The 24,444-nt window shown below is 39.4% G+C and overlaps 2 protein-coding genes across 2 annotated transcripts; both read left to right on the top strand.

Moving 5' to 3' along the window:
- Positions 1-1,466: 1,466 nt before the first annotated feature.
- LOC143620723 (E3 ubiquitin protein ligase RIN2-like) lies at positions 1,467-6,757 on the top strand. Its single transcript, XM_077092350.1, has 12 exons — positions 1,467-1,546; positions 2,821-3,269; positions 3,366-3,443; positions 3,976-4,062; positions 4,154-4,275; positions 4,353-4,449; positions 4,536-4,641; positions 4,723-4,880; positions 4,962-5,099; positions 5,623-5,690; positions 5,769-6,306; positions 6,403-6,757. The coding sequence occupies exons 2-12, from the start codon at positions 3,030-3,032 to the stop codon at positions 6,457-6,459; spliced, it is 1,689 nt and encodes a 562-aa protein (XP_076948465.1). The 5' UTR covers positions 1,467-1,546; positions 2,821-3,029; the 3' UTR covers positions 6,460-6,757.
- Positions 6,758-21,587: 14,830 nt separating this feature from the next.
- On the top strand, positions 21,588-22,624 carry LOC143620642 (putative splicing factor 3A subunit 1). The gene is made up of 2 exons (XM_077092286.1): positions 21,588-22,313; positions 22,394-22,624. The coding sequence occupies exons 1-2, from the start codon at positions 21,588-21,590 to the stop codon at positions 22,622-22,624; spliced, it is 957 nt and encodes a 318-aa protein (XP_076948401.1).
- The last annotated feature ends 1,820 nt before the right edge of the window (positions 22,625-24,444 follow it).

Genomic DNA, 24,444 nt, shown 5'->3' with positions numbered 1-24,444 from the left:
ACGCTTCCCTTTTGCCCTATGGCGAGGGTTCGCGTCGGAGTCGGATTCCTCCGAGTCATCCTCCCAGTATTCGAATTCGTCGGCCTGTTGCACGGAACGCAAGCGTTCGTCCAACTCAGCCTGGAATTCCTTTTGTCGTGCCTCCGCCCATGCCTTAACTTCATCGAGAGTCTGGCGGGGGAGTCTTCGTTTCTCAAACTGGGTATCGGTGGATCCCAGTAGTCGATCATTTACTGCACCTGCCCCAGCTTTGGTAAGTGAGGTAGTGTTCGTAAAATTTACTTCACTTGCCCCGGCTTCGGTAGCCGGGGTAGTGTTCGTAAAAACTGTGTTGCCGGTATCTCCCCCAGTAGCTGGGGTTGTGGTTACCGGAATTTCTCTAACCATCTTTGTAGAAGTTTGAAAAAACTGGAGAAAATTGTAGTTCTAGCTTTATGCACGGATGGCGCCAATGAAGAAACACTAACCGGACCCCGGACAGATTACTGGTAACCTGGGGGTTAGATAGATGTTTCCCACGAGGGGTTAGACCCTTTGAAGATGGTTCTTCTGATAACCTGCAAAACAGACACCGTGAGCTCGTCACTGAGAAGGGGGGGTTCCTCCTTGTGACCACCCTCCGGCGTGAGAATCAGACTAGATTGCTCTTTAAATATAAAAATATATTAAGAGATTGCTAGAGCAGATATCAGGTATATTATGATGATATAAGATAATGTAATGTGTTGAGATGATCATACCATTTGGGGTATTTATAGCCGAATGTAGGTTTCCAAGGAGGTATGGCCGGCTGCAACAGTGTTCCTGTTCATCAACAGTAGCCTACGCACGTGCCCTGCTGGTAGTTGGTGGGTAGGCAGCGGCTGATAGTGACCAGGCGTGCTGTATACTATTCCCTTTCCACCAACTGCCGGCTACGTACGTGGTATGACAGTAGTTGGTGAGTAGGCAGCGGCTAATAGTGACACAGTATAGGAGCATGCTGCTCGCCATACTGTATCAGTGAGCTGTCGTATCCCTGATCAGATCTTTCGCCCATACCTCGTCAGGTACAGTAAAAGATCCTTCAGTATACAGACTGGCTTATTTGGGCGGGAGTATTCCCCCTCCCGCCTCTGTGCGGGATTGCTCCCGGCTTTACTCATTCCTTCAGGTGACACTGAATGATCGAGAGCTAAGTGCCTTGTGCGTGTAGCCATGCTGCGCGGGTGGCCTTCCCTAATGGCTTGTATCCGAGGCTGCGGGGACAGGCGGAGTCCTTCACCATTGGGAGGCATTTCCTGCGGGACCAGCTTGCGTACTGCGCGTAAGGACGTCACGTCTCTGAGCATGGTTGGTCCTGCGGATCCAGTTGGTCTCTGCGCAGACGTCCCTGTTTAAGGTGAGTGTTGCGGGTCCAACTGGTCTCTGCTGGGACCTACCTCTTCAATCATATTAATATATTATTATTTGTTCACATTTTCTCCTTCTTTTCATTTCATTTCTATCTTCTTCTTCGCCAATTCAACATCTCTGTCTTCAATCAATTCAATTCAATTCAATTCAGGTTCGTTCGGTGCATTCACTTTACCTAATTTCATTATTATTATTATTATTATTGATATACGCGCTTCATTGTTATTATGTATGTATATGTATTTGCACGATTCGTAATGTTAGGGCGCCTTCTATATATAATATTAATAATTGCTAGGGTTCCTTCTGCTGTTTGAATTGAATTCAATATACGATCCGTGTGTTAATTAAAATTTGAAGAATATATGCTATTGCAATATCCTTCTTCATAACTATAATAATAATTAGGTCAATTGTGCACCTTATATGCCCATAGCAATATGAAATAAATATCCTTCGTAACTTAAAAAACTTTAATTATTATTATAAAATAACACACAATTCACAAATGATGCTTACACATTACTCCACATTGGACTTCTATGTATTAATTTCACACTACACAACCGAGCTCGAGCTGCTCGCAACCTACTTGAGATCGGATTGATAAAAAGCTTGAAATGAGTTGAGCATCAAATGATGCTCGTTTAGTTATCGAGCCTTGTATGGGAAGATTGTTTAGGCTCGTCGAGCTTTAACGAGCCTTGTGTATTTTTTAGTTTAGCTGTTTTGGACTTCTATGTATTAATTTCACACTACACAGTCAAGCTCGAGCCGAGCTTTGGCTCATTTAAGGTTTTCTCAAAGTATATAAAAATACTGTAAAATTGTATATAAAGTAATTAATAAATAATAAACGAGCCGGAGCTGTGCTTGAGCTTGAGAAAAACGCTCATAAGCCGAGCTCGAGCTTTAGAAAAGTCGCTCGAAACGCCAAAACAAGCTGAGCTCTAGGCTCTAGCGGCTCGGCTTGTTTGCACCCCCTAAGTTTGCTATATTTCTCCCTTTATATGATAGGGTCGAGATACTGTACAATAATGCCTTAACGTACAATACGTACTCAAGACGCTCAAAGGAAAAAATACTAAAACGCTCAAAACGCTCAACCATAAACCTAAAACTCTCAGCCAAAAACTAAAACGCTCAAAAACGGTTTTTATGAAGAAAGGTAAAAAATTGATCGATTAACGATCCAAAACTGTTTATTTTGGTGAACCAATGATTAATTGGATATATATTGACGATTTTGAGATCTTGTGATGTGATTTCATGGATCGATTTCATGAAATATAAGTATTCTTGTATTCTTGTGCGTTAAGCAATTATTGCATATATGTATTGCATCTTTTCTCTTATATGATATATGCTGCTAATACACAACATATTGTGATATATGCTGCTAATACACAACATATTGTGATGCAGGTTACTTATATTGCTTTCAGTACTTATTATTGATACTTTGAAAGGTCCCTTGGGGGAGGTGCACAAACTAAGTTATATTATAGTTTGTTATCTTCTCCATAACTTTTGCACAGTGATCGGTTCAGTGGGCAAGGGAGGAGGTCATGTATATTTTTATCTCATGAAATCCTGGAGTTTTAGTTGCCCTAGTGAAATTTTCCTTGTATTCGATGGGTGTGAGTTATTTATCGATTTCAGCAGCCTGTACGGTATTGAGCTTTATAGGCCTCCGGTATTGGACCGAACTTTCATATGTGAAACTAAAGTCAGATGGTTTGATGGGTGAAAATCTTCTTCAGCCTGGGGTTGCCAGCCATGTTATGGACCTTTTGTTGGGCTCTTGTACCACATTTGCGTTGGTGGTCAATTTTGTTCTCAACGTTTTTATGCTTATCATCTTGACTCTTAAGGTACTTAAGTTTTGTATATCCTCTGCACCTAATGAATATAGATTGTGCTTGTATGTGGCATATTATTTATGCTTGATTATATGTATCTTCATGCAGACAATATTTTTTGTTGAGCTCAATGCATCTGAATCTCGGAAGTTGGTGGAGCGAGTAGTTAATTATGTTTTCTACAAGGTAGGCAGTTGTATGTTATGATTTTGATTTTTGGCTTTATATCTGTGTTCCATATGATACACTAAGCAGTTAATGCGGAAAAATATCGGATATCGGTCAAGGGCCGATATTTGAGATATCGGTTATCGCGGTGAGATATCGGTGGGATATCGGTAAATTTTAATATCATGTAAAATTTATATATATTTATAGCACTTTAACACTAACAATTCAGTATACCCTCCTATTAACAAATTATCTTTTTTCAAGTTGCAAAACACCAATATTAAACACTGAAAGTTGAAAATTAAGTCTTAAAACATTGTTATCGGGAATATCGGTGATATATCGGTGAAATATCGCCGATATCATTGGTACTGATATTCTGACTGATATTTCATATGAGGACCGATAACCGAGATACCACCGATATACCACCGAGACTGACTGCATAGATGATACATTTATGCATATTATTATGATCATGGTAACTTTTTGTATATTTGACAAGCTAGTTAGTTCTTGACGGCTGATTATACTATTGGTTTCATAGGGAACGTTTCTTCCATTGGTAGTTCCACCAACAATGGTTCATGCAGGATTGTGGTTGACATGGTTGACTCTGTTATGTTCTTTGAAGGTATAATTACTTATTATAGTTTATGAGTTTTTTTGTTTTTTTTTTGTGGGGATGTAATGAATTGCAAAATTTATATTTTTAACTTGTACAGATGTTTCAAGCCCTAGCCAGGGACCGCCTTGAACGGTTGAACGCTTCCCCTTCTGCGACTCCCGGGACTTACTTCCGTGTATATTGTGTTTTATTGATGGTTGTTGTTGTCGACATAATCTGGTATTTGCTCAACAATTTATGCTATTTTAAAATTTTCATGCTTCATTGTCTGTTACATTTTTTACTGTTATTTGCAGGATAAGGGCGTGCCTACTCATCTACCAAACAATATCATCACCTGTATTTCTGTTATTATTCTTTGAGCCTCTTAGCATTGCCTTCGAAACACTACAGGTACATTAATCTATTCCATCTTTTCTAATACCATTTCTCTTTATAGAATGTATTTACCGTTTCTTCACGCCTTATGCTGCTCTTAGGCTATTTTGGTTCATGGGTTTCAACTGCTTGATGTATGGCTTCATCACTCAAGTGGCAACACCAAAAACTCCAAAATATCAAAGCTTTTGGACATGTCAGCAGCAGGCAAGACATTGATTTTTAACTGCTCTACTATGGCATACGCATTTCTAAATTTCTTATTCGGGACATGATGTATATGCGCAGGTTCATTGTGGGAATTGAAGAGTGTTATTATACGGAATCTCGGGTTTTTTCTAGACATTATGACTTTGTTAATGGCTCTTGGTCATTATGTGCACATCTGGCGGCTTCATGGCATGACTTTTCATCTTGTAGATGCAGTTCTTTTCCTAAATATACGTGTAAATTCTATAATATCCTCTTTTAACGTGTTGAAGATAAAAATGCTACTTTTGTTTATATTATTTTTATTTCATAGGCAGGCCTTGTTAAGCACAGTTGCAAAGCGTATCAGAGCGTTTATTAAGTTAAGGATAGCTTTGGGAACACTTCACGGGGCTCTTCCTGATGCAACGTTTGAAGAGATACAAACTTATGATGATGAATGCGCCATTTGTCGGGTAATCATTTCAATATTTGTTCTGCTACGTTTAAAATATTAGAGTAAACTGTGGTTTTCGTCCGTATGGTTTATTCAAATCTGCGGTTATAGTCCAATAGTTTCAAATTTGCGATTTTCGTCCCTGTGGTTTCATTTCACCTGCAATTAAATCTGAATGTATTAACCCCGTTAGGTCCGATCGTTAAACCCGTCAGCCTACCCTTCATGCGAGGGGCAATTTTGTCCTTTTTTCCCAAATACACCCCAGTCCCTCACGTGAGGGGGGCTTGCAAATTACGAATGGGGTTTATTTGAGGAGAAAAGACAAAAATGCCCCTTACGTGAGGGGCACGCTGATGGGTTTAACGACCAGACTTAACGGGGTTAGTGAATTCGGGTTTAATTGCAAGTGAAATGAAACCACAGGGACGAAAATCGCAAATTTGAAACTATTGGACTAAAACCGCAGATTTGGACAAACCACAGGGACGATAACCGCAGTTCACTCAAAATATTATCTAATTTCGTTTTGTTACATTTAGGAACCGATGGCCAAGGCTAAGAAGCTCTCATATAATCATCTTTTTCATCTTTCATGCCTTAGATCATGGTAACAAACAGTTTCATATATTTTTTATAATTAAAGTTGCTTTAGCATTATGTTGTGATTAATATGCCGAGATGGCAGGTTAGACCAAGGTCTAAGTGACAATTATTCCTGCCCCACTTGTCGTAAACCACTCTTTATCGGTACACATGAAGGAAACTCTGCACCACATTCTGCTAACGTTTCAAGTGACGAACAACTCGCCCGCCAGCTCAGCTCTACATTTGAACTGCCAAATGATCCTAGCGGTGTAGCTAATCAAACTCAGACCCCTTTAGAACATGATGATTGGAGATTTGATGGGGCGGGCCCATCTACATCGATAAGATCCGTGGGTTTGGGCCGAGTCCAAATGGTGATGAGACATCTTGCAGCTGTCGGTGAAACATATGCCCAAAGTGCCCTTGAAGACGCTTCTTGGAATCTATGGCCGATAAATTCATCTCAAGCTAGCACGTCTACTTCAAACAATCCTTCTACTAGTAACGTAAGACATCGTGGTGGTTCACTTATTAGGTCGGCCCCACGTGTTTCAGACGATGATCTGTCACATTTACTCGCAATGGCCGAAACTGTTCGTGAAGTGCTTCCGCATGTCCCCGATGAATTAATATTTAGAGTATGTTATATGTGTTATGTTCTCGCTCAAGTTCAATATTATTTTTTTAGGGTAAAACGTGTTATTATTATTATTATTTTTTTTTTACTTGTGCAGGATTTGCAGCGGACAAACTCGGTTTCTGTTACTGTGAATAATCTTCTCCAAATGTAATTGTTGTTTCTCGGTCTCTTTGAAGTAATAACACACAAAAAAGTGTGGTGATGAATGTTCTATTATAAAGTTATATAGTTTGTTGTATATAGAAAGAGTCCGAAAAAATAAGTTAGACAAAATTGGTCGACCGATATCTTCGAGTTTTTAGGGAAAAAAGAAAACAAGTTTTTTAGTTTTGTGTATGATTTTGTGAATGTCTTGTGTTTGGTGTTGTGCAAGTGGAGTAGAGTTTTAAATAAAATTGATTTACATGTGTGGAACATTTTACTTGAAAGTAGTTTGCCTTAAAAGGGGGTTTGGTTGAAAACTGGTAGGTGTGCAACTTTGATTAAATTAAGTAGTAGTAGTAGTAGTAATAATATATTAAGTTGAGTTCTATTTTGAAAAAGGACAATTGTTTATAGATATTGATATCTTTCTTGTGATTTAATATAAGTTTATATTTGTACAATTCAATAAAATAGCATACAGTTTGACGAAAAAGTTGATTACATGATCTCTGTCAATTTTTATTTAAATTAATTCCCCAAGAGCAAAATCTCGTGATTTTGTACCGGTTCATAGTTCTATAAGTTGGATTTACACAAAAACGTATAGACTATTGAAGATGACGGAAGTCTTTAGCCTTAGTCTTGTAATGAAAATTTTGTCAAATACTTCTTACTTGACTAATACAATCTTCGCTGTCTAAAGGGTATTTGGATTTTGGATCAACGGTACCTTGGTATGTTTGAAGTGCATCATCCTATGAGGGTATACATGTTAAAATTCCGTGACAATGTGATACATCGTCTAATCTATACTATATATAATGCATCATTAATGGGCAAGTTAAGACACTTAATTTTAAGTAACTTACAAATTTTCAAACACATAGTACAACCTTAAATACGGGCATAGTAGACATTTTAACACCAACTTTTATTTCTTCAAATTATTTACAACCATGACCTCCCAACTTTAATCATTTGTAAATTTAAAGAATAGTTAGACCATGTGTAATAAAGCTTCACATCCAGGGGTTATGCGTCACGTGGCGCCCAGTCAGAGTTATGGTTTTGTACAAAAACAGGCTGTAGTCATAACTCTCCACATCCAGGGGTTATGCGCCACGTGGCGCCCAGTCATTATAATTTTATTTGTTTTTTTTAAATAATAATTCATTTAAATAAATTTACATAAAATTAAAAATTACATTAAACTTCCAAATAAAAAATACATTAAACTAAATTAAAAAAAAATACATCAAATTAAAATAAAAAAACATAAATAATACTAATAAAACTAAAACTCATTTATATTTTTCTAAAATTTTCGCTCGTCGATTGGCTTTTAGAGATTGGACTATCGGGGCGGTAGATTGGTTCGGTTGTGGATTTTGGTTGGCTTGACGGGCATATTGACCGAAACCGAGAATATTTTGGTTGTTGTTTGGAAACATGATGGTAGAAATATTAGTGTAAAAGATATAAATATTTGTGTAAATTGGTAGATTGGAAGGAATGTGTTAAAAAATATGAGTTTGGTTTGTTTATATAGTATAAATATAATTAATTTTTTTTTAAAAAACCCCAACGGCTCCAAACCAACGGTAATTTTTTTTGATCTGCGTGCCATTCTCGCGTTTTAGATACAACGCGCAAAAAAAAATTCAACATAACGCGCGGGGGGGGGGGGGGGGGGGGGTGCGGTGTACCCCCCGCGTTATAGCCCATAACATCTGGCACAACGTGCCACTACGGACGGTCGTTTGGCACCATATTTCCGTGTTCGCCTCTACCCGACCCGAATAACGACCGACCCGAAAGTTTTGTAAACCGAAAAAATTGGGACCCCATTGACAAAAATTTCTGGGTCCGCCATGTAGTGATAAATCGCAACTATATGCATCCAACTATATGCATCATCCTATAATTGGAATTTTAACATGTATACCTATCCAACTACATAGATACCTATTCAACGGATATATTTTGGATTAGGGCTGTTCACAAACCGAACCAAACCGAATGTGGCCATGCTCATACTTGGTTTGGTTTGAAAGCGAGCCGAACCGAGCGGATTGAATTTAAAGAAACAAGCGAAATCTTTATGCTTAAAGTTGGTTTGGTTTTGAAACCGAGCGGCTTGGTTCGGTTTTGTTTTGCTTGATTTTGTACAAAGTTTCCAATTTTAAATTTCTAAAACTTCAAAATATCATTAATTCAAGACCTTTAACTCTAAATTGTCTAAACTTTCACCTTTAAAATGTATAAAACTCATAGTTAACAATAAAACATATATAAAACGAGTGACTATGGTTTAAATTTGAACTTTGAGTTCAACACAATAGAGGGAAATTTTTAAAAACTTTAAAAAAATAGTATACTTATATATATACATAAAGTTTTATAAACTAATATATAAAAATTAATTCGAGCAAAACGAACCGAACCAAACCGAGCGAGGCTTTGCTCGTGCTTGGATTGCTTTTAAACCGAACCGACCCAAACGGCTCACTTCCAAACTAAGCCGAAATTGAGCGAGCATTTTTCGAGCAAAATTCGAGCGAACGACGAACGAGCGGCGAGCAGTTTGGACAGCCCTATTTTGGATAGGATGATGCATATGGTTAGATACATATAGTTGCGATGTATCACTATTCCTTTGCGATGTATCACTACATATAGTTGGAATGTGACCATATATATATGCGTTGGTTACTGACAAAAGGGTCTTTGTATTTTGGATCAACCCTTACATATGTATCACTATCACCCACTTTCCACGACAATGTGATCATATATCACTGCGATGTTCCACGGGAGGTTGGGATTGGCTTTGGTGCTTTCCTGAGCAGTTTATGTCAAAGGCGAAAAAGGCATCCTTCCGAGCGCCTGAACTCATCAGAGAGATACCACTCTAGAAGAGCTAGGTGGGTCGGGTGTGTTCTTTGTTACTTCTTTTTTCATAAATAAAAGACAGTAATACCATTGAGGTGATTTAACATCCTAACAAATGATCGTTCATATCGAAGACCAACACTACGACAAATCAAGCCATAACTAATATTTAATGTGTGGTTTGTGATAATTAATTAGTACGAAATTCAAAAGTCTAAAGATACCAATTGAATCATCCAGACGGGTGTCTAGACCAGATACACACAACTGAACCATCAATCCGGAACACTTGTAAGTTAGTCAACAATCTAAACATTCATAACTTGACTGGCAACGCAACATTCACAAACAAATCAATGATCGTCGTATGTGTATCCGGACCAATGGATCAAATACTAGGTCCGTAACCGCATTAGCAATTGGCGGTTATGTTACGGACTGAAACCATTGCAAGGTATGGAACTTGTCCCACATCGGTTGTATGGGCAATTGAGGTGTGGTTTATAAGCCAAATAAGTTCTCTCACCCATCAGACTAGTCTTTTGGGTTGAGTTTTTATGTATGATTTGTGACATTGGTATCAGAGCCAGCCTCGGAGTGGTGGCCTGGAATGAGCCAACTGTGACCAACGAGGACGCTGGCACTTAAGGAAAGTGTATTGTTACGGACTGAAACCATTGCAAGGTATGAGAATTGTCCCACATAAGTTGTATGGGCAATTGATGATAAGTTGTATGGGCAATTGATGTGGGCTTTATAAGCCACGGGTTTCCTCACCCATCATACTAGTCTTTTGGGTTGAGTTCTTCTATTTGGCTTGTAACAAGTTACTTTTCTCTACGTCCGTGTCAGGAGAAAGACTACACTTAAGGATGACGTGGATAGCTTGGGCAATAAATGTGCCAACTGCCATTTTCTAGGCCGTTAGACTTGAGGTTGTGGGTGGTGAAGCCCCAAACACCCCACCTTTTGGGGGTTAGCATGGGGGAAGGTGGTATTAGGATGATGGCCGGCAAGAGGGGGGGGGGGGGGCAAGTGTTCACTCTCTCTCTTACACACACATATATATCTATATGATATGGTAAAGAGACTTTAAACCACAACGAAGCTTTATGAAGAGATACTTTAAAGCATCGTTTCCTACGTGTCACACAGAGGGGCGTCGAAGCCCCTCCACATGGCCAGGCTAACGGCGTCTTTCTCTTTTGCATGATCATGGTTCTAGTCCATTTATTCCATGCGTGTACATAAGAACTTAGTTTTAAATATCAGATACCGTGACTAAAGAATTAAGAAAACAAGTGTAAATTAAAAACTCATTATTTGAAAAAAATAATAAAAAAAAGTACAGAAAGCAAAGAAACAAATTTTACAAAATGCATGAAGAGGTAGGTCCCAGCAGAGGTGGTTAGGACCCGCAAAACTTCCTTAAAAGGAGACGTCTGCGCAGTTGAACACGCAAGACTCCTTAAACGGACGTCTGCGCAGTTGAACCCGCAGACTTCACCATAGGGACGTCTGCGCCGCGACCTACCAAACCCGCAGGACCCACCACGCTCAGAGTTGTGACGACCTCACATGCGGTACGCAAGCTGGTCCCGCAGGAAATGCCTCCCTATGGTTTCCAAGTATCCGCCTGTTCCCGCAGGTGCGGATACCCGCCATTAGGGACTGGCCACCCGCGCAGCATGGCTACACGCATAAGGCTCAGACTCGTAATAATTCAGTAGTCACCTGAAGAAGGAATGAGCAAAGCCGGGAGCATTCCCGCATAAAGGCGGGAGGGGGAAAACTCCCGCCTAAATGAGCCAGTCCGTATAATAATGGAGGATCTTTTGTGTGATACCTGACGAGGTATGGACAAAAGATCTGACCAACGATACGACAGCTCACTGACAGCAGCATGGCAGACAACACGCCACAGCACTGTGACCAATAGCCGCCGCCTGCTCACCAACTCCTGCCATACCACGTGCCTAGCCTGTAGTTGGTGGAAAAGGAAAAGTGAACAGCACGCCTGGTCACTGTCAGCTGCTGCCTATCCACCAATTACCAGCAGAGCACGTGTGTAGGCCACAGTTGGCAGAGTAGTAGGCCGGCTAAACCTCCTTCGAAACCCACCTTCGGCTATAAAAGACATCAAATGGTATTATCATTTCATCATCTAATATCTTGTATAATTTACCTGATAACTGCTCTAGTATTAATAATATACTTTTATATTCAAAGAGTAATATAGACTGATTCTCACGCCGGAGGGTGGTCACAAGGAGGAACCCCCCCTTTCTTAGTGACGAGCTCACGGTGTCTGTTTTGCAGGTTATCGGAAGAACCATCTTGCCGGAATTAACCCCTCGTGGGAAACGTCTATCTAACCCTCAGGTTACTCGTAATCTGTCGGGGTTCGACTGGTGTTTCTTCATTGGCGCCATCCGTGCATAAAGCTAGAACTTTATTTTTCTCCAGTTTTTTCAAAATTTCTGGAAAGATGGTTAAGGATACTCCGGTCCCAAAACCGAGTAACCAAGAGACTCCGGTAATTATGACCCCAGCTATAAGGGGGAATACCGAGTACACAAACTTTACGAACACTACCCCAGCTACCCAAGCCGGGGCAAGTGAAGTAAATAATCAGACACTGGGATTCACCGATACCCAGTTAGAAAATCAACAGACGAGGCTCCCCTGCCAAACACTCGATGAGGTTAAAGCGTGGGCCGAAGAACGTCAAAAAGAGTTCCAAACTGAGTTGGATGAACGTTTACGTTCACTCCAACAAGTGGAAGAATTCGAATACGACGATGATTCGGAGGAATCCGAGGAAGACGCGAACCCTCGTCATAGGGCGAAAGGGAAGCGTAAAGAAACGGATTCCCAACCGAGAAGGCGTTTTGGAGAAGCATTCAGTCCAATAAACGTGGGCAACAGCCCACGGGACTTCTCCAAAACATTCACGCCAACTGCGGCAAGGGCGGGAACGTCCAAATTCGCAAGGGACATTGCGGAAGCAATCGCCCCAAGAAGTGCCAAACAAATGTCCAACATAGGCACGTACGATGGTATTTCTGACCCTGACGATCACTTGAACAGATTCATCGCGGGGGCGACCGTCAGTAACTGGACGGAACCCACGTGATGCTATATGTTCCAAATGACGCTGGGCGGGGCAGCTAGAGCGTGGTTCGACCGTCTGCCGGTCCACCACATCTACGATTGGGCGGACTTCCAACAGAAGTTCAGCCAACACTTTAGTCAGCAAAGAAAGTACACTGAGGAGCAGTGGACAATCCTCAAGTGCGTCCGAGAGGAGGAAGAATCTTTGCCTGACTTCATCACTCGCTTCAACTCGAAGAAGCTAAGCCTGGGCAACGTTAGCGAAGATCTCGTTCGCGCCGCTTTCATCCAGGGCGCAAACGACCCGGAACTCATCCGCACCCTGACGGGCAAAGATGGCATGCCATCCACATGGGATGCCATCATGACCGCAGCTAAACGCTTTGCGGAAACCGAGAGGCAACTGGGTAGAGATCTTCCACAGAGCACGAACCTCTACACCCAGAAGACGAGGGAAAACAACGTCCTTACCGCCCGATTAAACAAAAAGCGGAAGCTGGGCATTTGGCAGTCAAGGGTAAACTTTGACACCCCGTCCGGTTTCCAACATCGGTTGGGCGGAAGAGATAACGTGAAACCGGAGAAGAACTCCAGGTGTACGCCACTCACAAAGAGTGTGACCGAGATATTCGCCACGGAGGAGCTCTCGTGGCCAAAGGCTCCGTTTATCCGGCATCGCCACAACGCTGATCGGAGAAAGTATTGTGATTTTCACAAAACCAAAGGTCACAACACTGAAGAATGCTTAGACGTAAAGGACTTGGTCGAAGCATTTGTCAAGGATGGGACACTCGCGCACCTTGTGGCGAAGTGAGCGTCGAGCAGGCTGATGCGTGAACCCCAGCTGGGGAAACGCACGAATAAGAATCGCAGCTTCAACGGAGACTACATACTGCGTAAACAACGAGATCCCGAACAAGATACATGTCGGCTCGATGGTGCTCCCATCCAAGCCACGCCTAATGGGAGCTCAATTACACAGTTTGTATGTAGATCAATTCCAAATTTGTAAAGAAAAGGCCTAGAGCCACTTCTAATGGAAACGATTCTCCTTCAAATTGAAGCTGATGATTTTACATTTATATTTTATGAACTTTGCACATGGAGATGCCGGTATCCGCCGCATCAAGTGAAGAATCGTTGCGCAGGGAAGGCGGCAAAACCCGCACAAACCCAAAAGCATCAAACCTTCACGCAGGTCAGTTAAAGGGGAAAGGTTCAGCCATTCCACTATGTGAAAGTGCCGGTATATCCGCATGAATCCTGGTAGAGGAAGCTGAACACTAACCTATTAACAACCACGCGTTGAATGGTCGATTCGAACACTAATGCCGGTAGTCATCGCATCAAGAAAAGTCATTGCGTGGGGAAGGCGGCAAAACCCGCATTAACCCAAAGAATAGAAAACCTTCACGCAGGTCAGTCATAGTTATATGTCGGTCACCCTACTGAATGAAAATGCAGGTTTTAACCGCATAAATCATGAAAGGTACCTAGATCTATTGACAACCACGCGATGAACGGTTAACCTATCTAGAATATGAGGAAAAGCGCTAGAATAAATTTAAATATGCATGTGCAAATCCCAAAGATTCGAAAAGTAAGCGGGAAAAACCCCTTACCCTGGCTATCCAGTTGACCGTAAGACGGCTGCGGGTACAGTGTTAAGGCAAAACCCTTCACATACCTAGCACCCGCAGGGAACAGAGGCCAAGAAAACCCAATTATGAAGCCGGGTGCGGGTACAGTGTTAAGGCAAAACCCTTCACATACCTAGCACCCGCAGGGAACGGAAACCGGAAAAACCCAATTATGAAGCCGGGTGCGGGTACAGTGTTAAGGCAAAACCCTTCACATACCTAGCACCCGCAGGGAACGGAAACCGGAAAAAACCCGACTATAAAGCCGGGTGCGGGTACAGTGTTAAGGCAAAACCCTTCACATACCTAGCACCCACAGGGAAGTGAAGCCGAGAAAATCTTGGCATTCCACCCAACTACAAAACGGGCACAGGTACAGTGTTAAGGCAAAACCCTCCACATACCTAACACCCGTAAAAAGTCATACCTCGGCACCCAATTGTAAGTCGGGCGCGGGTACAGTGTTAAGGCAAAACCCTTCACATACCTAGCGCCCGCAGGGGATTAAACGCCAGGAACACCTCGGCAACCATAAGTCAGGTGCGGGTACAGTGTTAAGGCAAAACCCTTCACGCACCTAGCCCTGCAGGGATTTAAAGCCAGGGATACCTTGGGAGTAAAGTAACTAATAAGACGAAGTGCGGGTACAGCGTCAAGGCAAAACCCTTCGCATACCGAGCACTCCATGGGAATTGAAACCAAGAAGGATCTTCTGGGCCATGCTTGCAGAAACGGGATTAACATCCCCGCATAGCGGGAACGTCAAGAACTAGATTGTTTGAAACTTCAGGATGGAATTGGTGGTTATAACATGATTGATCACTATGTTCAAAACCACCAAGACCTCATGGAGAATCTACACAAAAGGTTCTAAACGCTCCTGACTTGCGGGGAGGTTACAGACCTATCCGCATCATCCCAGAGATCAAGCAGAACATTGGGAAATTCTGCGTGACATTGGGAAACCCGTGGGTAAGACTTCCCGCGGAAAACCCATAAAACTAAACCCTTTTCAAAAACCCCTTGCTTGAGTCCAAAAGTTCACCTCACTTGATTAAACATTCATGAGCAGAACATTGGACTGGGGGGACTTGAAGAGGTAGGTCCCAGCAGAGGTGGTTAGGACCCGCAAGACTTTCTTAAAAGGAGACGTCTGCGCAGTTGAACACGCAAGACTCCTTAAACGGACGTCTGCGCAGTTGAACCCGCAGACTTCACCATAGGGACGTCTGCGCCGCGACCTACCAAACCCGCAGGACCCACCACGCTCAGAGTTGTGACGACCTCACATGCGGTACGCAAGCTGGTCCCGCAGGAAATGCCTCCCTATGGTTTCCAAGTATCCGCCTGTTCCCGCAGGTGCGGATACCCGCCATTAGGGACTGGCCACCCGCGCAGCATGGCTACACGCATAAGGCTCAGACTCGTAATAATTCAGTAGTTACCTGAAGAAGGAATGAGCAAAGCCGGGAACATTCCCGCATAAAGGCGGGAGGGGGAAAACTCCCGCCTAAATGAGCCAGTCCGTATAATAATGGAGGATCTTTTGTGTGATACCTGACGAGGTATGGACAAAAGATCTGACCAACGATACGACAGCTCACTGACAGCAGCATGGCAGACAACACGCCACAGCACTGTGACCAATAGCCGCCGCCTGCTCACCAACTCCTGCCATACCACGTGCCTAGCCTGTAGTTGGTGGAAAAGGAAAAGTGAACAGCACGCCTGGTCACTGTCAGCCGCTGCCTATCCACCAATTACCAGCAGAGCACGTGTGTAGGCCACAGTTGGCAGAGTAGTAGGCCGGCTAAACCTCCTTGGAAACCCACCTTCGGCTATAAAAGACATCAAATGGTATTATCATTTCATCATCTAATATCTTGTATAATTTACCTGATAACTGCTCTAGTATTAATAATATACTTTTATATTCAAAGAGTAACATAGACTGATTCTCACGCCGGAGGGTGGTCACAAGGAGGAACCCCCCCCCCTTTCTTAGTGACGAGCTCACGGTGTCTGTTTTGCAGGTTATCGGAAGAACCATCTTGCCGGAATTAACCCCTCATGGGAAACGTCTATCTAACCCTCAGGTTACTCGTAATCTGTCGGGGTTCGACTGGTGTTTCTTCAATGCATTAATAAATTTTGTTTATGTTGTTTAAACTTTAAATAAAAGATTAATTTGGTCAAAGTGGGACAAATCCTTGAAATGCGAGATCGAGTAATAATAAAGATTAAAGAATTGAGCCTATATATATTTGTTTTGTATGTTCTTAGTGTTTGTGAATGTGAAATATGAATGAATGAATGGTAAAACAAAACATGCAACAAAACACGCCACCGTAATTTCTTCAATCAACACATATGTCTCTACGTTGGTTTCACAAACTAAATTAACTTTTTAAACTTTATTTTTACAAAAATAAATTCTATAAATTAAATTCATTGTTATTGTTATTGTTATTGTTGTGTGTGTACCTTGTTTTGTACTTGTGAGTTGTATCCACCTACTACGTCATATTCATACATAAAATTCGAAAGCAAACCACATATATATAAATATTTTCCCTAACACTACTTCTTTATCACAATTTTTTTAACTAATATATATATTTTTATTCTAATTAAACTGAAACAACACGGTTTAACATCCCTTTAAAACCACTCGTATACCAGCTTCATCATTTCTAGCCACCCAACTCTAACAACCCTCGTATAATTGTTTCATAAACCATTGTCAATCATTCATGGTTAGTAGGAGTTGGCATCGACGAATATGGTAGCAACCTAGTGGTTGAAGATGTGGTCGGAAATGAAAAGGGTAGTCGTTGAGTGTTTTCTTAGGTTATTTGATCTTGTTGTTTTACTAATTCAAATGCGTATGTGAACACACTTAATAGAAAACGTTTACATGCCATCTAAATCAATATAAGAAACCGAAAATATATATATGTAAAACAATGACCAAAACACATGTATACATATTATAATCATCAAAAGAATAGAAGTTTATTGATTTAGATCCTATGTAATGAACCCAATAATATAAGCAAAAATAGCAAGAACCAAGAGTTGGACCAAATGTGTGAAAGTGATAGTTGAAGGAAAATGGGGGACAAAGAAGGCACATCACTTTCTTGATCTTGTGAATAGTTGGTACTTTGGAGTTCACAAGTCTCATCAAACCCTTTATTTGCATGTGTTCAACCCTGCTTTTATATTTTTTAAATACTAACGTATAACCTCCTCTATATCAATTTTAATTTAAACTATACCAATTAGATAGATATATTTAAATAACAAGCAAGAAATTAAAATTCAAAGGGTTTTTAACTATCCTAAAGGTATATATTCTATCAAAACTGACTTGATCCTGAAAACTAAGATCTTTAAATTTGTTTTATACAATATTTTTGTCTAACATATGCGCTAAAATCATATATTGAAGTGTATATAATAACTCAAACTTTAGTTTCGTTAGAATAGATATTAATTAAGTTTATCTTTTGCATTATATCAGTTTGTTAATTATTTAGGAATTAAGAAAAGATGATCGAGCCAACTTAATATAAACTTAACCAAACATGTGAAATCACAAAAAAAATGTACAAATAGACGAAACAAATTATTAAAATGAACATTGACTCGAGTTATATACTTATATGATAATATGAAATCTAAAAGTGCTAGTAGTGCAACTTATTGTCAATCTGCTTTCTTTAATGTAAATTAATTCAGTGGTGAAACAAGTAAATATAAAGATGATCAAATTACAAATTTTATTATTAGGTGAAAAATATGTCGAACAAATAGTGTTCGAATGAAAACACTCTTGGTCTAACATTTATGCTTTAATTAGCTCACCCTTAACTATTCCCGAAGATGGCCTTTGAGTGTAAATGTCATCATTTTACTGTACCATGTGTAAACTACGTACTCTAGCTCACGCACTTTTTTTTATTGGTTTAGAAGTAAAGTTAGTCATTATGATTAAAATAATTTAGAAATATTCCTTAGAAAAAAATAGTGGTCTTAAGTCTAATAACCTCTCTATTTTGATGACTTCCCGTTAATTAAAACTATTGTAAACAGTAAATTATTCTGAACCAAGTGTCAAGTTAACTCCTATATATATATTTATATTGCAAAGTTCAAACACTTGTGAAGCAACTAGCTAATTAAGTATATGGCTTTTGTAGTTTCATTTTCCTCCTTCTTCCTACTTATAATTTGCATGCATTTCTCAAATGCTCGTCTTCTACCTCCCGCGACCACCATCGTTAACCCTTCTTCTAATCTCCAGGTTACTACTTTCTCTAAAAGTATATAAATTTAGTGTTTGATCGATATTTTCGTGTTATAATCATACTTGTTATAACCTACAGGTTTCCGAAAAGGCAACTAAAATTGAACCTCATGTGACACCATCTCCAAATAATGAATATGGAGAATTAAGTACACAAGATAAGAAGATTGATCATCGAGTTTTTAAAGAAGGTTCGTCACGCAATGAGCATCTTGGTGTGCTTTATTCGGATTATGCAAGGCCAAGAACGCGTCCTCCCTCGCACAACTAATTATTCGGTTAACTCATGTTTTAGACATTAACATTTGATTATAGAGATATATAGATCATAAGACATATGCAAACATGCATGCAATTTTGGACAAAAACCTTTTATTTTGGTGATAATTAAGTTTGTTACTTTGTTAGTTAGTTTGTTAGTTACTAATGGTTTTGTGTAGTTGGTCATGTGTTGAAGACAAGGCACAATATATGTTAATATCGATACATATACATTTGCTATTTGCTAAGGCTTGTTTTATAGTCGCATGTATTGGACTATATTATTATTAGACATTATTAGTTGGAGTTCACGGGTTTATCTTAGATTTATCGGGTTTTGTCATAATCTTTATGGATTGTATGATAACCTTAATCAATAAACGATCCAGTATTTATCATTATCTTACGACATGTATTGTTTTCCTAAATGAGAATAATATGGCTATATGCAGGAAGTGAAGTTGTTGAATCTTCTTCCTCTCATGATCATGTGGCTTTGCTAAAGGGAAAACAATTTAAGGTAATTAATTAATTAATGGATTTATTAATACAAAAATTTAACTAAATTATTTCCAGATAATAACATTTTAATTACTAATGTAAAATGGAAATGAACACACATTGGTAATAGAAAGTTGGCTCCCATAAGGAAACTTTTGATCAAATTTTTGTCTTTTGACTTTGACCATGTAATCTTATATCTTGCTTCAAGATAAAATACAACTTTTTGTTTAATAATTTTATGGAAATATATCAAGATTTTACATGTGAACAAAAACAAAGAATGACATCGTTGTTAATGTATTTGTAGGATACGAAAATGTCTTCTTTACCTCAATCTTTTTAAGATGAAGAGGTTATCGATCCCGTGAATGACAATGATGTTATGGTGATGGATTATGATTTACCTCGACGAAAGACACCGATTCATAACAAATGATCGAGTTATTTGTTTGTATACAACATATATTTTTGCGCATGAGTTCAATGCAAAAGCCAACTTTAAGTAGAAATTTGAAAACCGTATAACATAATTACACGTTATGTTGGATTTATAGAGCTAAACGATTATATACATGTTTGTGTGTCACGAAGTGAATCATTGTAGCATTTATAACATCTTTACTTTGTAACCAAACACAAATCCTTGTTTTTGTTTCATTTAGCTTCGTTAAAAGAAAAATATTACAAATTTATCAAAATAAACCAATAAAGCGTCTTATTCATATCAGGTTTTTTAATGAACTAAACTCAAAACAAATGAGGTATTTGGAGTACTTGGTGGCGTGATAACAATTAAGCCTTGGCTTTGGACACCCCAATTTTCGATAGAAAAATATATTTTAAGTATCACGTTCATGTTATTAAACTCTAGCATCTGCGAAAATGAAACAATGACACTTTGAAACTATGAAACCGAAGAGTCTGATATCCCGATTGTCGATTAAGGAACACTTCACACCAAACCGTCAATCAATTTCTTAGATTATCGAAGCTCAAAATCTATTTCTCATGGACCGATCAACTTCTCAAAATAACACTCTTTCGCAATTAATTTCTCTCCTAGAACGTTATCGAACCTACATTCTATTAGCTTTGTTATATTTGTCCGATATTCGGTTTAAAACCAATTAAACCGAACCGAACCGAACCGAACCCATTTAATCCCGAACCAAATTACTTATTCGGTTTTCGGTTCAATTTCAGTTAAGTTCAATCTAAATAACCCATCATAATAAATCAATCTAAGGTCGGTTTGAAAACAAAGCCCTAATTGCATACTCTCATTATACGCATTGATTCAAACAACGGCTGATTGTTTTTGATATCAGGTATAAATATACATACGCCAATGATTGTTTGTATTTAACCCCAGTGTGTTGTTGGCTAATGATTTATCTTCATACATGATATAATAAATTTAATGCACAATAGGTGTTTGATCAAATGCCTGAATGAAACCCCAAATTAATAGGTTGAACTTGTGATCTCCTATGCAGTCAATAGCAGTGGGTAGGGCCCGAAGGGGTGTGCGTGGTGCGGTTTTGGGCTACAACCAAACCGAGAAAAAGTTTCAGTTTTGGATATTCGATTTTCGGGTTCAGTTCGGCTTCGGATTCTGTTTTTTCTGGTCTTGGTAATTGGCCTAGTAATTTTCGGGCAAAAAAATTTGATTTTTCGGTTTTTCACAAGACACAAAACCGAGTCAAAACCAATATTTCGGTTTTTACTAAAAATCAAAACCAACCTGTCGGTTTCTAATTAGGTTTGGTTTTTTCAGTTCGATATTTCTGCTTTTTTTCGGTTTTGAGCCGGTTTTTCGGTTTCATACACACCCCTAAGTGGTGGGAAAGTGGTTAGCGGTCCCTTGCAAAATAGCGGCATCAAATAGCGGTCTGGAATTGCGGAACCGCTATTATCGGCGCTATCTTGATGAATGATTTTATGATTGGATTCCTTTGTTGATGTGGACTCGGAGGAAGATTTCTTTGCTTGTGATTAGATCATGTTTCAAATATTGACACTTTTGTGTTTTGACTTTTGATATTACTATTATGTTTTACATTTTAATATTTTAAATATATTATATAAATTTTGCATGATATTAAAATTACTGTTATCACACCGCGATAACCTATATCTCAAATAGCGGTCCTTGACCGCTATCTGATTGCCCCGCTTTAACTGCGTAGGTTATATCTGCTTGTTTGTCTAGAATCAGTAACAAATCTAAAACGCTAGCTTGATCTCGTATGCTTGACACATTCATTGATTATTGTATCCATGATATGTAATTGACACAGGTGTAGTTTGGTAACTTTGGTTGTTTTTTTTTCAATATTATTTTTCTTCAAAGATATAAATTGTAGCTTTTTCTTTGCAGGGTGTCACTATTAAAGATTCTGAAGCAGAAAAATGCCGACTCCATCACAAGTAGGCGGAAACGATTTGGAGGCGATACAAATTCCTCCCACCGACATCAAAAGAACTGTGGACAACGTCGCGAGGTGGATGGCTTTAACCGAACCTCGGAATGAAAAAAGTATGATCGCTGACAATGCTGAAACATTGAGGCGCGGTTATGGTTTTCTGTATGATGGAGACATATATCATCCCTATTACCTGCACCAAATGTCTGACTTACGTGCTCAAGATGGCTATGTCAAATCCGACAGGATTCGGCCCAAATGGTTTACCGATACTGTTGCCGCCAGTGCTAGTTACCAGACCAAGGACCCCGTGGAGTGGTATAAGACATTCGCGGAAAGGCATGCTTCGTCTGTCGTTTCACCCGTCACTGGTAAACCGATTTATGTATGTTACATGTTTGAGCATATTCAAGACCCTAAGCATAAAGAACAAAAGCAGTTGCTGTTTGCCAAGATCAGGGAGGAGACTGAGACTGCACTTGCCCAAGATGACGAAATTTCAACAGTTATTGCCGGTCTTGCTCGTACACATCCTGAGGTTTTCAAGACCACAGAGCAAGATTTTATACATGCTGTCAAGGAAAGGATTGAAAGCATAAAGCCGGTGCACACAGAAGCTATGCCTGAAGAACCTGAACCAAAGACACAACGACTTGATGATGACGACGACTTTTTGCTTGTCCCCGAGGATGAGTTCTTGGCTCAACATCCGGTAAGTTTTTTTACAAAATAACATTTCTATCCGCTTTAAGATTCGTGTGTTAATTGGTTTGGGGCTTTGGGCTGTGACAGGGACCTGTTTGTATCAGTGTGTTGATGCCAAAGACCAGGCGGAAGCTGGAAATAAGTGTGGAGTCGTTGTCTGAGAGTGTAAGCAGTTTCAAAGAGAAGATTGCTCGAGAGATGGAGGTTTCTGCAAACAAGCAGATGCTGGGTGGGAAGGCGGGTTATTTCAAAGACCATTTATCTCTTGCTTACTACAACGTCACGGGAGGTGAAAAGCTTTTTCTGTGGCCGTGTTAGGAAGATCGCGACATTGCATTGAATCAAGTAAGGAGAGGCATTGGTCTTTTAGGAGTAGAAAAGTTGATGTTCATAAAAAAAGAATGTATTATACTTTTAGGGATTCATCAAGTAAGGAGAGGCAAACAATTTTTTTTCTTAATTACTCGCATTCGGTTTTCTTATTAAGAAGTTAGATGAGAAACATATGCAGAAAGGATACTGGTATAATCTTTCACAAATATACAACAATTCAACCTAGAAGGTCGAACGGATTTCAACTATAGATGCATGTAACATAAACAAAATTTGGTTCAGTTTTCTTCAAATTTTGGTGGTAACATTTTTCCATATTGGACGACGAACAACGCGTCGTTCTTGGTTTTGGTCACGGTGTTCCACCATCTTGATGTTTCTTTTCAACATGGTATTTTAGATTGGCGTGTTTTACTCTTGGGCGTCAAATTGCAACATGAAGTTTACTTTGTTCATGGTGTTTTACTCTTGGCTAAATTTGAATTCCACTCAACTCGAATTCGGATCCAATGTCAAAATTTAAAGTTCAAGTAACTCGAAATTCACTTCGTCGAACACTCTAGCAACGTGCTTTTATATTATATAAAAAAATCAGATTTTATATGAGTTACGGTGGAGTTAACATATCTACCATGTCATGGTTAAACCTGACCTGTTTAAAATTTGTTGGAAAATATGTATGTACCCAATTGCCTCGCCATGTTTAATAGGCTCCCATAGAGTAAGGAAACTTTTGATCAAATTTTTGTATTTTGACTTCGACCATGTAGCTTTATATCTTACTTCAAGCTAAAATCCTAAAATACATCTTTTTGCTTAATATTTTTATGTAAATGAATCCAGATTTTACATCATGTGAACAAAAACAAAGAATCACATGATCGTTATTGGTGTATTTGTAGGATAAAAAAATGTCTTCTTTACCTCAATATTTTTAACATCATTACTTTGAAACCAGGCACAAATACATGTTTTTGTTTCATTGACTTCGTTAACCAGGAAAAAAAATACTACTAATTTAAAATCTACATGGACAGATAAAATAATGTCTCATTCATATCATGTTAAACTGAACTCAAAACGAGGTATTTTGAGTGATGGTGTGATAACAATTAAACCAGCGCGTTGGACACCTCAATTTTCGATAGAAAATATATTTCAAGTGTCAGGTGCGTGTTATTACACAATTGGTATAATATCACATCTTAATAGGCATGATCTGTTGGGAATTTCGGTTTAAGGCGTTACTTGGCGTGCAAGGTTAAGTAACGAGATTTAAGGAGTGGATAATTATAAACAATTAAATGTGTTTAGCGATCGATTGGGTTCGTTGACGGTAATCGGCGCTCTCAAACCTGTGTTCGTCGGACCTGTGCAATTGAAGGTCGGAGTATCCTGTGACGTGAGGAATTCCGGCGAAGATTATTGAAATCGGTGTTCGATTGACGTTTGTTCGGACCTGCTGATTTCCGGTGACGTGAGGAAATTTTGTGTTTGGAGTCTGAGCTTTGGGAACACAAAAAGAAAGGTTATAAGTTAGTGGGCAGGGGCTACGAAAGCAAAAGGCAAACAAAGAAGCTTTTGAGGTTATTAAGTTTTTTATAACTTTAATTGAAGACCTGCAAATCTGCAACCATTCACGTGATTCAAATGGTGGTGCCATTACTTTTCCACTTTATCTATATCAATCTGTGCCAACAAAAAGATTGACAGAATGTCAAGTTTATTGTTTTGGTGAAAGGGTTTGGTGGTAAAGATTTATTCAATTGAATATTTTAAGGTGGTTTGGTTGTGAACATAAATCA

Source organism: Bidens hawaiensis, unplaced genomic scaffold (assembly GCF_021521415.1).
Source record: "Bidens hawaiensis isolate Kalapana, Puna unplaced genomic scaffold, B.hawaiensis_p1.1 tig00002631_1, whole genome shotgun sequence".
Classification (NCBI taxonomy): Eukaryota; Viridiplantae; Streptophyta; class Magnoliopsida; order Asterales; family Asteraceae; genus Bidens; species Bidens hawaiensis.
The sequence above is the reverse complement of the archived record's forward strand: the minus strand, read 5'-3'. Positions and strand labels throughout refer to the sequence as shown.